The sequence below is a fragment of the Buteo buteo genome, chromosome 9 (assembly GCF_964188355.1).
Source record: "Buteo buteo chromosome 9, bButBut1.hap1.1, whole genome shotgun sequence".
In the NCBI taxonomy this organism is placed as follows: Eukaryota; Metazoa; Chordata; class Aves; order Accipitriformes; family Accipitridae; genus Buteo; species Buteo buteo.
In genome coordinates this window covers 10,565,624-10,577,777 of record NC_134179.1, presented here as the reverse complement: position 1 = coordinate 10,577,777, position 12,154 = coordinate 10,565,624, and the positions used below count along the sequence as shown (strand labels likewise).

The 12,154-nt window shown below is 38.6% G+C and overlaps 1 protein-coding gene across 1 annotated transcript in view; it reads right to left on the bottom strand.

Annotated features, from left to right (window-relative positions):
* Positions 1-12,154, bottom strand: part of EML6 (EMAP like 6) — a 125,946-nt gene that overhangs the window by 62,446 nt on the left and 51,346 nt on the right. Inside the window, exons 7-9 of the mRNA XM_075035348.1 lie at positions 10,533-10,718; positions 8,486-8,621; positions 4,306-4,507 (exon numbers count right to left, since the gene is read on the bottom strand). Of these exons, the coding sequence (XP_074891449.1) occupies positions 4,306-4,507; positions 8,486-8,621; positions 10,533-10,718 (524 nt within the window). The remainder of the gene's footprint in view (positions 1-4,305; positions 4,508-8,485; positions 8,622-10,532; positions 10,719-12,154) is intronic.

Below are 12,154 nucleotides of genomic sequence, written 5' to 3'. Positions count from 1 at the left end.
AACAATTTAGATTTATATTATACAGCTACTCTTTTAAAAATTATGTGATAAAGAACTATTAAGAAAGATTACACAATGAACAGCAATATAAAAATGTTCCTGTCAATGCAATTTTATTATTGAAAAAAAATTTGTGAGAAAATCCTTTTGTGTACTTTTTTATCTTGATGAAAATATTTATATATTTCACTGGAATTCCTCACATGAAGCATTAATATATAAAAAAAAATAGCACGGTCCGAACTAGAATTCAAATCGCACATTCTCTAGAGCCTAAACAGCTAAATGGATGAGCGAGGTACTGCAATAAAATACTTGTAATATTAACAAATGCACGTTTTGTACAATGGCAATGTTCAAAGGCATCGGTAACATAATAATAACTATAACAATGATAATGATCATAAAAGCACCACTGATTAAGGCTTTATGTGCACAAAGAGCATGCTTGCACAGTCTTTCATAGAGGGGCACAAGTTTGTTCAAGCACACTTTGAGTCAGCAGTACATTATCCAGCTCCAAGTCAGAGCTGAATTACCATGCTAACCAAGAGATGAGTCCAAGATAATAAATCCAAAGTCTTAGCATAATTTATTAGCTTGAGGGCAGTACAACCCTAATCCCAGCTTTGCAGCTCTTCTTTCAGAACTGGCTTGCATCCTACGAAAATGCAGGCAGTGTGAATTTGTGCCTGTCTATAAAAATGTGCAGACAAACTGTCCTGGTCTCAGCTAGGATAGAGTTAACTGTCTTCTAGTAGCTGGTACAGTGCCATGTTTTGAGTTCAGTATGTGAAGAACGTTGATAACACTGATGTTTTCAGTTGTTGCTAAGTAGCGTTTCGACTAAAGTCAAGGATTTTTCAGCTTCTCATGCTGAGCCAGCGAGAAAGCTGGAGGGGCACAAGAAGTTGGCACAGGATGCAGCCAGGGCACCTGACCCAAACTGGCCAACAGGGTATTCCATACCATGGGACGTCACATCTAGTATAGGAGCTGGGAAGTGGGGGTGGGGAATTGCCGCTCAGGGACTAGCTGGGTGTTGGTCAGCGGGCGGTGAGCAATTGCACTGTGCATCATTTGTACATTCCAATCCTTTTATTACTACTGTTGTCATTTTATTAGTGTTATCATTATTAGTTCCTTCTTTTCTGTTCTATTAAACCGTTCATATCTCAACCCACGAGTTTTACTTCTTTGCCTGATTTTCTCCCCCATCCCACTGGGTGGGGGGGAGTGAGTGAGCAGCTGCGTGGTGCTTAGTTGCTGGCTGGGGTTAAACCACGACATAAACCTAAGCAGAAGAGACTATCCATGTGTTTTATAAACTGAAAGAAGTAATACTAATGTGTAGGTGTATTGGTTTTATGTGGCAAGGTTTTGGTAGCGGGGGGGGGGTTACAGGGGTGGCTTCTGTAAGAAGCTGCTGGAAGCTTCCCCTGTGTTCGAGAGAGAGCGAGCCCATACCAGCCGGCTCCAAGACGGACCCGCCGCCGGCCAAGGCCGAGCCAATCAGTGATAGTGGTAACGCCTCTGTGATAACATTTTTAAGAAGGAAAAAAAAGTTGGGAGAGTGAGAAACAGCCGCGGGAGAGAGGAGTGAGAACATGTAAGAGAAACAAGCCTGCGGACACCAAGGTCAGTGAAGAAGGAGGGGGAGGAGATGCTCCAGGCGCTGGAGCGAAGATTCCCCTGCAGCCCGTGGTGAAGACCCTGGTGAGGCAGGCTGTCCCCCTGCAGTCCAGGGAGGTCCACGGTGGAGCAGATCTCCACCTGCAGCCCGTGGAGGACCCCACGCCGGAGCAGGTGGGTTCCCGAAGGAGGCTGTGACCCCGTGGGAACCCCGCACTGGAGCAGGTTCCTGGCAGGACCTGCGGATCTGCGGAGAGAGGAGCCCGTGGAGCAGGTTTTCTGGCAGGACTTGTGACCCCGTGGGGGACCCACGCTGGAGCAGTGTGCTCCTGAAGGACTGCACACCGTGGAAAGGACCCATGCTGGAGCAGTTCGTGAAGAGCTGCAGCCCGTGGGAATGGCCCACGTTGGAGAAGTTCGTGGAGGACTGACCCCGTGGGTGGGACCCCACGCTGGAGCCGGGGAAGAGTGTGATCAGCCCTCACCCTGAGGAGGTGAAGCGGCAGAAAATAACGTGTGAAGACCGTAAACCCCATCCCTGTCCCCCTTGTGCTGCTGGGGGGGGCTTGGTGGAGAAATCCGGGAGTGAAGTTGTGCCCGGGAAGAAGGGAGGGGTGGTGGGAAGGTGTTCTGAGATTTCGTTTTATTTCTCATTACCTTACTCTGGCTGATTTGTAATAAATTGAGCTAATTTTCCCTAAGCTGAGTCTGTTTTGCCCGTGACGGTAATTAGTGAATGATCTCTCCTGTCCTTATCTCGACCCGCAAGTTTTTGTTATATTTTTCTCTCCCCTGTCCAGCTGAGGATGGGGGAGTGATAGAACGGCTTTGGTGGGCACCTGGCATCCAGCCAGAGTCAACCCATCACAGTCTTTTTGGTGGAGAATGTGGGCAGTGTGAGGAATTTGAGATAAGGATAGTAACTGAGAGAGGTAACGGGCAAAACATGGACTGAATGCAGCTAGAGAGTTAAGAGCTACTTGATAAGTGGGGAATTTTTATTGTTGTAATTGTGGTGAAGGGACGAGGGGTGGATTGTATGTAAATTGTCCACTTTTCGTTGGTTTTGTGATGATATTATTTTGATTTTGGTGTGGGGAATTCTTTTTGTTGATGTGAGTGAAGAGTGCTATGAGGGCTGCTGTGGGGAGTATTAACTCCATCTCAGCCAGACCCAATACAGTAGGAAACAGGGAGATAATATGACTGTAGTGAACAACCGGTGGTTTTGTTAGTTTCACACTTTGGATTTTAATTGTGGTTAGAAAGAGATGAGGGATGGCAAGAATAGGAAACCAGTACGAGTAAAAAGATAGAAAGGAAAGGGAAAAAGAAATTTCAACTGACCAGCAAGCTTCAAGGCAGGGGTGAATCATAATGTAGAATACAAAGGAGCATAAATTGGAAGCTGTATGACTTTTCCTGTTGAAATATGTCCAAATGGTAGAATCCACATATATGTTTCTAAAATAAGTTGACTAGTAGTCCATAAAAACTGAAAAACTGTTTGATAACTGCCTGGGGTTGATTTGAAAATATGCAATCAAATTATCTATATAAGATGAAAAGCAGTCATCATCCATCTCGCATAGGGTTGGAGAAAAACCTGATGAAGCAGTTGGATATCAGGATAGTGGGGTCAGGAGAAACCACTAAGGAGGGGAATCAAAGCTTGGGAAACCAAGCTGTCATGGACTCCATTGCATGCGCTGTGCTGCAAAGGGTAGGGCTTCGGGGCAAGGGCAGAAGCACAATTTGAGAAGGAGACTCAGGAGACTGCCATAATAAAGCCAGATCTCCCCAAAATCTCTCTAGTCCCCATGGGTATCTTTGGCAGCCAGGAGAATCTCAATCTCTTTAATCCCAGGTAAGTAATTAGTCACAATGGGCAGTGTCCATGCCCAGTTGAGGTAACACACAACAGCTGTGTGGGTATGGGAGTTCATCCACTATAGCAAGAATCTTAGCTTAACCTCTGAACTTTAAAGTCTTACAAAGCATATTAAAAATGCTTAGTTTCTTTCAGATGCTTATCAATATGCCAAATTTTAACAGGGACAGGAAAAGGAACATCCCTGATTTTGTGACAATTTCCACAAATATGTGTACAAAATTTCAAATCTCTGCTACAAAGCCTTGAGGCACAAATGCCACAACTAAACATCTGAAAGATCTTTTTCATTGGGGTACACCAGTGCATTTTTATTAATCTCATTTTCTGGCATTTTAACTGAATTGGTTTTAGATCAGATTTTCTAAACACTCAAGGCTGAGCAGACACCTGCTGTGTAAAACATTAGCCAAAGGTATTTAGGTTTTATTTTGCTGCATATTATTAACATAAGAGAAGTACAAGGTGACCATTCTCCATTTAGATATCTACACCTGCTGTTCAGAACAGTAATGAATTAGTACTTAAAGCAGAGTATATAAATCCAGCATATTTTGAACGCAAATTCTGATTACTTTTACATGATGTGTGGAGCCCAAATATGAGGGCTGAAGAGAAAAAGCAAAGCTACTAAGAAAAACATGGGGAAAAAAATGTTGTCCAAATGGACTCTTAACATAAGGCCAGAAAATAAATAAATTACAAATATGTCAAATTGATATTGGTTAAAAATAACATGTACATGAATGAATAGGTTAAAAATATATAGGATCTAGCCTTACCGTACAGATCGATCGTCACTGCCTGTGACTGCTAAAGGCTTCTTTGGATGGACCGCCAGGGCCCAGAGCTCCCCTTCGCAATGACCCTGCATAATCAGCATGGGTTTATCTCTCTCTCTTACTAGCACCTCAAATATTTCACTGTCCTGTGTCCCTGCTAAAAGTCTGTCCGCTTTCCAACAGACACTTCGGATGGATAAACCTGACAGGGGACAGAATAATCTTAGATTAATGGCAATGACAAGACAAAGTGATAGTACAGTGAAGATCATTAAGACTTCAAGAGTTAATTTATAACAACTGTTATGCTTTGACACTGAACTCTTATAATACATCACAGCTGATTAAAATCTCAAAACAGTTCTGTTAAATTATCTCCATTTGGCAGAAAAAAAGAAGGCTCAATCCTGGAAAAATGCTGAGCATCTAACATTTCTGCTGCCAGTTTCTCAAGGGATCAAGCTCTTATGCTTTGCATACACCTTGGGAATTTACTTCAAAAACCAATTCAATTTCACATGATTTAAAGATCTAAATTTTAGATTAGGCAAGGTTCCTGTGACTGAAGCTGGTTTTATTCGTTTTTTTCAGTACTTTACTTTTTTTGTACATTTAAATAAAGTGTTGAATAAATGGTTTTTTAAAATGGTGAATTTAAATGGTTTGTGCCACGTTATCACATTTCTCCACTTTAGTCCCAACTGATTATTACAAAAAACCCCAACAAACTCCCCCCCCCAACAAAACCCAAAACCAAACACCCAAACCAACAGAATCTTGTTTTGCGTAACTTTTAGAGAGCTTGATCTTATTCCACAAATCTGACCCTAAATTTGCAGCTGGAATTTTACTAACCACAAGCTTAAAAATACCCTCTTAGCAGGCTGAGCAATTTGATAGCATTCTCTGGTCAACTGCCTGCAGCATTTGTATTTTCTGTTCCAGTATATGAAAAGTTTGGATAATGGGTCTAGATGCTGTGAGATGTGAATGAATAAAAAAATCCATTTCTCATGTAGTCAAGGTCAACCATGTCATCATTTTAACATCTTTTGGAACAAAATACACAATGCAATTAGCCACTGATCACATAAATAAAATATGTTGTAGGCATTTTGTGTCATCTCTTGAGAAGGGCAAATTAATCTTCATTTATTATCTTGTCCATTTCCAGTACCTTTTAATCCTGATAATGTCATTTTGTGACTTAGCTAAATTTATACTGAAGTTATGACTTACATCTTCTTGATACACACCAAAGGCCACACAAGGACTGAAGTTCAGATGTTAAGTGGAAGATGGGTATTGTTGAGTTTTAGAATACAAAGTATACCTTTTGATGTGGGAAAAGTGATGTTTTCTGTGACATACTGCACAAGAATGATTATCTATTACAAGATTTTTTTACTTATATATATATATTTAAATATAAAAGCCAACCCTACGATCAGGTTGTTACTGGTGATGCATCTCATTTAAAATTATTTAGTACTCTTCAGTACAGGATGAGTGATGAATGAGTATATATGGGGCGGGGGGGGGGGGGGAAGTCTTCCTGGCACCCTAAAAAGACATTTTAAGTTTGAAAGCTCATGCCTTTGCAAACTGCTTTGGAAAAGGTAGTTGGAAAGCAGGGACAGAAGGTCATAGGTAAGCAGTTAAGGCTACCACCATTGCTTGAAGTTACATACATGCTTAAACTAATCAGTGCCACTGACACAACTGAAAATTAAACAAAATCTCCACAATCTGTTAGTAGCAAGCAGTAAGTGGAAGTGATCATCAGTGGATGACATATCAGACAGAAACAGCAGAAAAGGACAGAAACATAACAGGAATATCGCAGGCAAGAGTTGTATCACATTGAAAGAACACAGAGAGAGAAGAAACCCTGACACAGGGAAAATATAAAAATTTTTTTAAATTATGGTGACAGGGTATAAGTGCATGCTTGGATTTTATGACCTGCATTCATCCCCAAGGTCCTAAATTTTATAGTTGTACTCAGACCAGCAGTCTCACCGCACTTTTCACAGATACACCATGATGTCTTTTTACTTAGTCTCAATGGTTATGCTTATAGGCACATCATCTTTGACTAAGCTTTGATAAAATTTTGCGGACTTGCTTAAGTCAGTTTCTTGCCATTAAAGCAGGCAATGTTTTTATTTTGACAAACACAAACCTGAGGGATTTAAATGCTTTGAAGACGAGATTTGGACAGTGTTCTAGTTTTAGTTTTTAGAAATCCATTAATTTATCAATTTTAAAAGATTTGTTATCATTTACATCCAAGTCTAAATGGCAACTCAATTTACTTTCTGCAAATGAAATTTTTTACTACTTCTGCCAAGTAGGAAGGTAGCAATAACCTCTATTGATTGTCTCTCAGTCATATAGCTGCTGTTACAGTGCCTAGTTCTACTCAGCTGCTCTCTTCTGTAAATTCTGTATCCTGTAGCATTTTGGAGATGATAGAAATAATAGCATCGAAGTAGAACCACTTCATAGCATGTCTAATGGGAATTCACCTTCAATAAACCCTTCCTTGGTCTAACTTCCATCAAGATCAAAATCTCTTTTTAGGCAACCTGCAGAAGGATAGGTAGGTGCTTTCTGCAGGAAGTGTGTTAGAAGATGACACCTTTATGAGTACATTACAGCTCTGTAATGTAAATTATAATTTTGAAGTAATAATTTTCCACAGAAGACAACTACAGTCAATTAACAGTAACTGAAGTCAGCTAAAGCCTGTTTTGCATTGAGTGTGGACATATCCCAGGCAGCAGTAAGAGCAAAAAAATTGCTTCTAATCTGGTCTCACAAATATGTGGGATAAAGCTCCCTCCCAGAATCACTTCACAAAGAACCAAGGAGGCTGAAGATGCATGTTTTGTGCACGAGCACTGCTTTCTCTGTGTCGTGCTTCTTATATGTTATTCTGACTTTTATTAGGAACGGACTGCCTGCAAGATCGGTATTAGCCAGAATGATCTAACCCACACATGCAGGCTTATTCCTCCACAATTTTTAGAAAGTATTTCTAAATTGGACAAAACTGCTGTAAATGGTCATAAGGTACTGCTATTGTTTTCTAGAAATCAATGTTAAATGTTATGATTCTGCCTGCAAAAAACTATATAAAGCCAGAACTAGAGAGCAAAGGGACTACTGGTTGGCTGTCTGACAACTTTTTTGAGGGCTAAATTCCATGAGTTTACACTACAGTAAGGCAAACTGGTGGAGCAGTGTTCATCTAAGGCTGTTGGCAGTTTGCTTGTTGGATGAGTCTAGATATTGCAAACCTATGCATTTTACAAGTATTAGAATCAACAGCTCATCTGGTTTAACTAAGATGAAAAATAAACAGAATGAGCTTATTTCTAGATCACAGGCCAAAAAATCCATAATTGAGAAAGAAAATCTTATCCTTCTTAGTGGCCTCTTAACTATTCCAATGGTAATTTTAATATGAAAACTAGGTTTAAAAACATAAGCTAAGCAGCAGGGGAAATTAACACTAACCATTACAAAGTTGGCTGCCAAAAGTGTATAAAGCCTATTTCAACCAGCAAACAGACTGTTATGCTCTCAGTCCAAATGGATGTGTAGAATTCCTAGAAGACTAAGATCTCAATAAAATGTGCGTTATGATCTATGGAGAATATAAGTGCTCTGAGAGTGTAATCATAAAATAAAGTGATGACTAAGCTTATAGGAAGTATGATTAGATTCAACAAATACGATGGTCAAAAATTGAATAACATTCTATTAAACATGCCAAGTGCTACCATTCCAAATGAACCTAATGGAGTGCTCAGATGTTCAGCATCTTTGAACACTGGGTTCCAGAAATCTCAGTTAAGTGAATTGGATTAAGTTAAAGATTGGCTAACTTAATTCTCCTATCTTTTTGTGTTTAATTAGTTTTTACTTATCTTCTTGTATTTGCATGGTGGGGACCAGCAACTATAAGCATCCCTCTGTTTATACTATGAAACATAGAAAACTTTTCAGACTACATCATTGTCAGAGAAAAAAGGGAATACAGATCTCCAAAGTAAATGCGGTCATTAAGTAAAAAGTCAGCAGTACGCAGAGACATTTATGCTTCAAATTAAATTGTGTCATAATCCATTATCTAGGTGTGTGAAAAACCATTAAAGTAATAGCTCATTACCTTTGTATCCTTGTTCAGTCTCCCTGAGATCAATTTTAGTAATTGGTTTGAAATCAGTGTCCCATAACCGAATGCAACCATCTCTCCCTCCAGTGGCAAAACCTTCCTCACAAGCATACATACTAAAAATTCCAGCCTGTTAACCAATAGTATAACAAGTTTTAAAGTTCTTCACAATTGATTTAAACACACAAAGCAAATATTTTTGAACAGACTCTTGTTAAAGGCTAGAAACTGCTAGGCAGTAAAATGTTGTCCATCCAGAAAGCAAACCAGCAAACACAAGGGGGGGGATACTTCTATTTCAAGTGCTTCCACTTTAGTGATTTATGTAGAAAGTTTTGTACAAATAGCAGTGATATAGCCTATTTGCAGAACTTTAAATTTGGTTGAGTTAATATTATTGCAAAAACTATTAAATAAATAATGGAACACTTAAAATAAATAGTTACCCAGAATAAACAAAAACAAGCAAACAAGCAATACAAATATTCTTACAGGTGCGGAGATGATTGAGACATTATTTCATGAATTCAGGTCAGACATCATTTGGAATCTGACAGGAACTGAAAGAGTGTCAATTCATTCTCTTCATTGAAAGGCAAGTTTCTATTACAGTTTGAATTTCTTCATTTTTGAAAGTGCCTCATTATTGATGATTGTGCTGTACTACATTGGACTAGTTCATAGAATGCCTGCTGATTCAGTATTTTATTAGGAAAACCTCTCACTTAAGAAACAAGTTGAACTGCACGGAAATTAATACAATGAGGAGAAGACCTCTTTTTCAAAGCGGCCTTGTTCAATGCCTTAATAAATTAATATTTCTAATAATTAATTACATAGAGATTAGAAATTGGGCGAGATAATGCATATTAGCCATTTCAAACACCATAATTTATAAGGATGAAACTGAACACATTCTATAGAAAGAGATTGTGTTTAATCATTCTAATGAATCTAAATAAAATTCTGCAAACAAATTCTTCAAATATACTACAAGGGTTTATTGTTTGCCAAATATATTTCCATGTTATTGCAGTTGCACATAACCACAACCTGGCAATTACACAGTAGTTCTCCAGGTAAGATGTCCCTCTGACTTCAGTCTGACTGCTTTCATAAATTAGGGATTCATTCTATAAATAACAATTACTCTCCTGAACACTTGGATCTAATTTGAAGAGCTACTACAACTCTTGCACTGCCAACATAACTAATTTTGGGTGGTCAGAAAAAAATGTTGGATTTGCAGTGCTCTTTCTAGAAATGTTCTAGAAGAAAACTACAGTGACAACTGGTAGTTTTCATATCACTCTAAGGAAAATACTTCTTTTGTTTCCTTTTGTTCAAAAAGCCCATGCTAGAATGACATTAGCCACGATCATGTTCAAAACAGGAGTAGTTCTCAAATACATTTGAAATAAGACATGAAAATCCTACTATGCCTTTACTGCAGCAACAACAGAGATGTAAATTTATTAGAGTGGTTAGAAATCTAACACAATCCTGTATGTTCCCCTTTCTCTCTCTAATTGTAAGTGCTCCAAATTAGGGGGTGTGTTATGAAGCCAATTGGAGGAAACTGTCTTTGGAATATGGTTGGAATACAAGTCACAGATTAAACAAGTTTACTCCACATTGAAGCTTTCAAGAAAAGTTAGTCTTCAGTGTTGGGAATTTTAGTGGTAAAATTTTATTTAAAATATGATCATTTGGTTATCAACTATTTTTAAGTAAACTGATCATAACTGAAGCTACTCAATCTGTGAAGCTTTAGATTTAGAAACTTCACTTTAGATTTAGTCTGCTTGGTTAAAGCAATGCTATGAATATCAGCAGTTCTGCCAGTATCAGTTCAGCAGCTAGCTTCTGTTGACAACACGTAAACAAAGTATAAAATTACATGTAAGTTCTTAATTGATGAACAGTCTTAGACATTTTTCTGACCTGAAGCAGAAGAAAATCTTTGTAGATAAGCCTTCAAGAAGTTTTTCAATTCAATGAACAGTTCATTTCAGAAATTGATATTAAAAACACAACTTACGCTATGTGCTCCTTGAATTGTGCGGACTAAGTTTAGCCCTTTCCAAACATAGATATCTCCATTTAAAGCACCAGAGTACGTGATATCTTCTTTTGCACATGCTAAACAAAGGATAGTTTGGAGATCTCCTGTTTTACCAAATATTCCTCTCTTTGCTGTCAGTGCATTTCCACACAATGTCCAAAACTGTGAAATGTAAATGGCATATTAGGAAAAATTTCTGCAGAATTTCTGTCATTTCATATTAGCGTGCAGATTTCCCAGATGTACATCCTTAGAGAACAGTGTCTGGACAGACACTTAAATGACTCCTATAGTCCTATCAGAATGTCCATTACTCCAAAAACTGTCCACATACCAAGGAAACCCCCAGGCAAATGCAGTAAGTTTAAGAACAAACCAAAATGGTCAAACTGTTTGAGAAAGTGAGGCACAATTCTGATTCGCTATTGCTACATTACCCCTTCTTATTGTCTTGCTGTCTTTTATCATGTTTTGCTGGATGATATCTGTCAGTGTAATTGCACAATTTTTAAGGCCAGGAACATCCCATTTTTCTTGTCTGCAAAACTTAAAATACAGCTACAGTTCTGAAGTAATAAAATACTTGGTCTTAAAGAACTTACATGTCTGGAGTATGCATTTCTGCCCTTTTCCAGTGCACTGAAAGAGATGCATCCCTCAAAAATAGTTATATTTACTGAGAAACCATCTGTTGGATGGAGACTGCAAATGCTTGTATGTGAGAAAACTCTCTCTGACTATCAGAGTAATAGGTTCTCTAAGTGTGGAATGGTGACTTTCTTTACTTCTACACAGACACGGTAACATTCTGCAAAAAAGAATGTAAAACTGGGGAAGAGAAAAGAGTCAAGAGAATACAAAGTTTGCCTTAGAAGGATGTCTTTAGTGGCTGGCTATAAATATACTCTTTAAATCAGTTCAGAGTGCTTTTTTCTTTTTTTTTCCTTTTTTTTTTTTCTTTTAAATCAACATAATTTTATCAAGCTGAGAGGATAGTTAGTGCACTCAGCTTCCCCTCAAGGATCAGACCTTCCAGGTAAGGCAGAGTAAACAGAATTTCAATTAGACGTGCAAGAGACATGCTGAAATACCCAGCCTGCCAGCACTAGCACATTCTAGACACATGCAGAAACAGAACAGTAAATCTACATGGTGTAGCAGAGTCCTGAATGGACTCACCAGCTCGCGTCTTTACTAGTTGAGGCATCTATGATCTGCGGTCCATTGCACACCAGAGAGATACCTTCAGAGATTGGACAGGAATATTGAAGTGTCTGACACAGATACATAATGTCTCTCTCATTCCTACTTTATATGCCTACATCTTTTTGTGGCTATAAGCTGAATTTTTAGGGCTTTCTCTTTGTATTTACTCCTATAAAATTCCTATAAAGCTGAATTCCAGAAAATCCTGGGATTTTTATTTCAGATCCTTCTCTCTTTCAAATTCAATTATATTTTCCCCTTGTCTCTTAACATAAGCCAATTTATGAGAAGGCAGCAGCAATAATTCCCCCAGGGCTTTCATTCTGTGAGCAAAACATATAGCCTCCTCACTTCTGGTTAGAAGGGCAAGAGGGCAGATAGCAGTGTTAGGA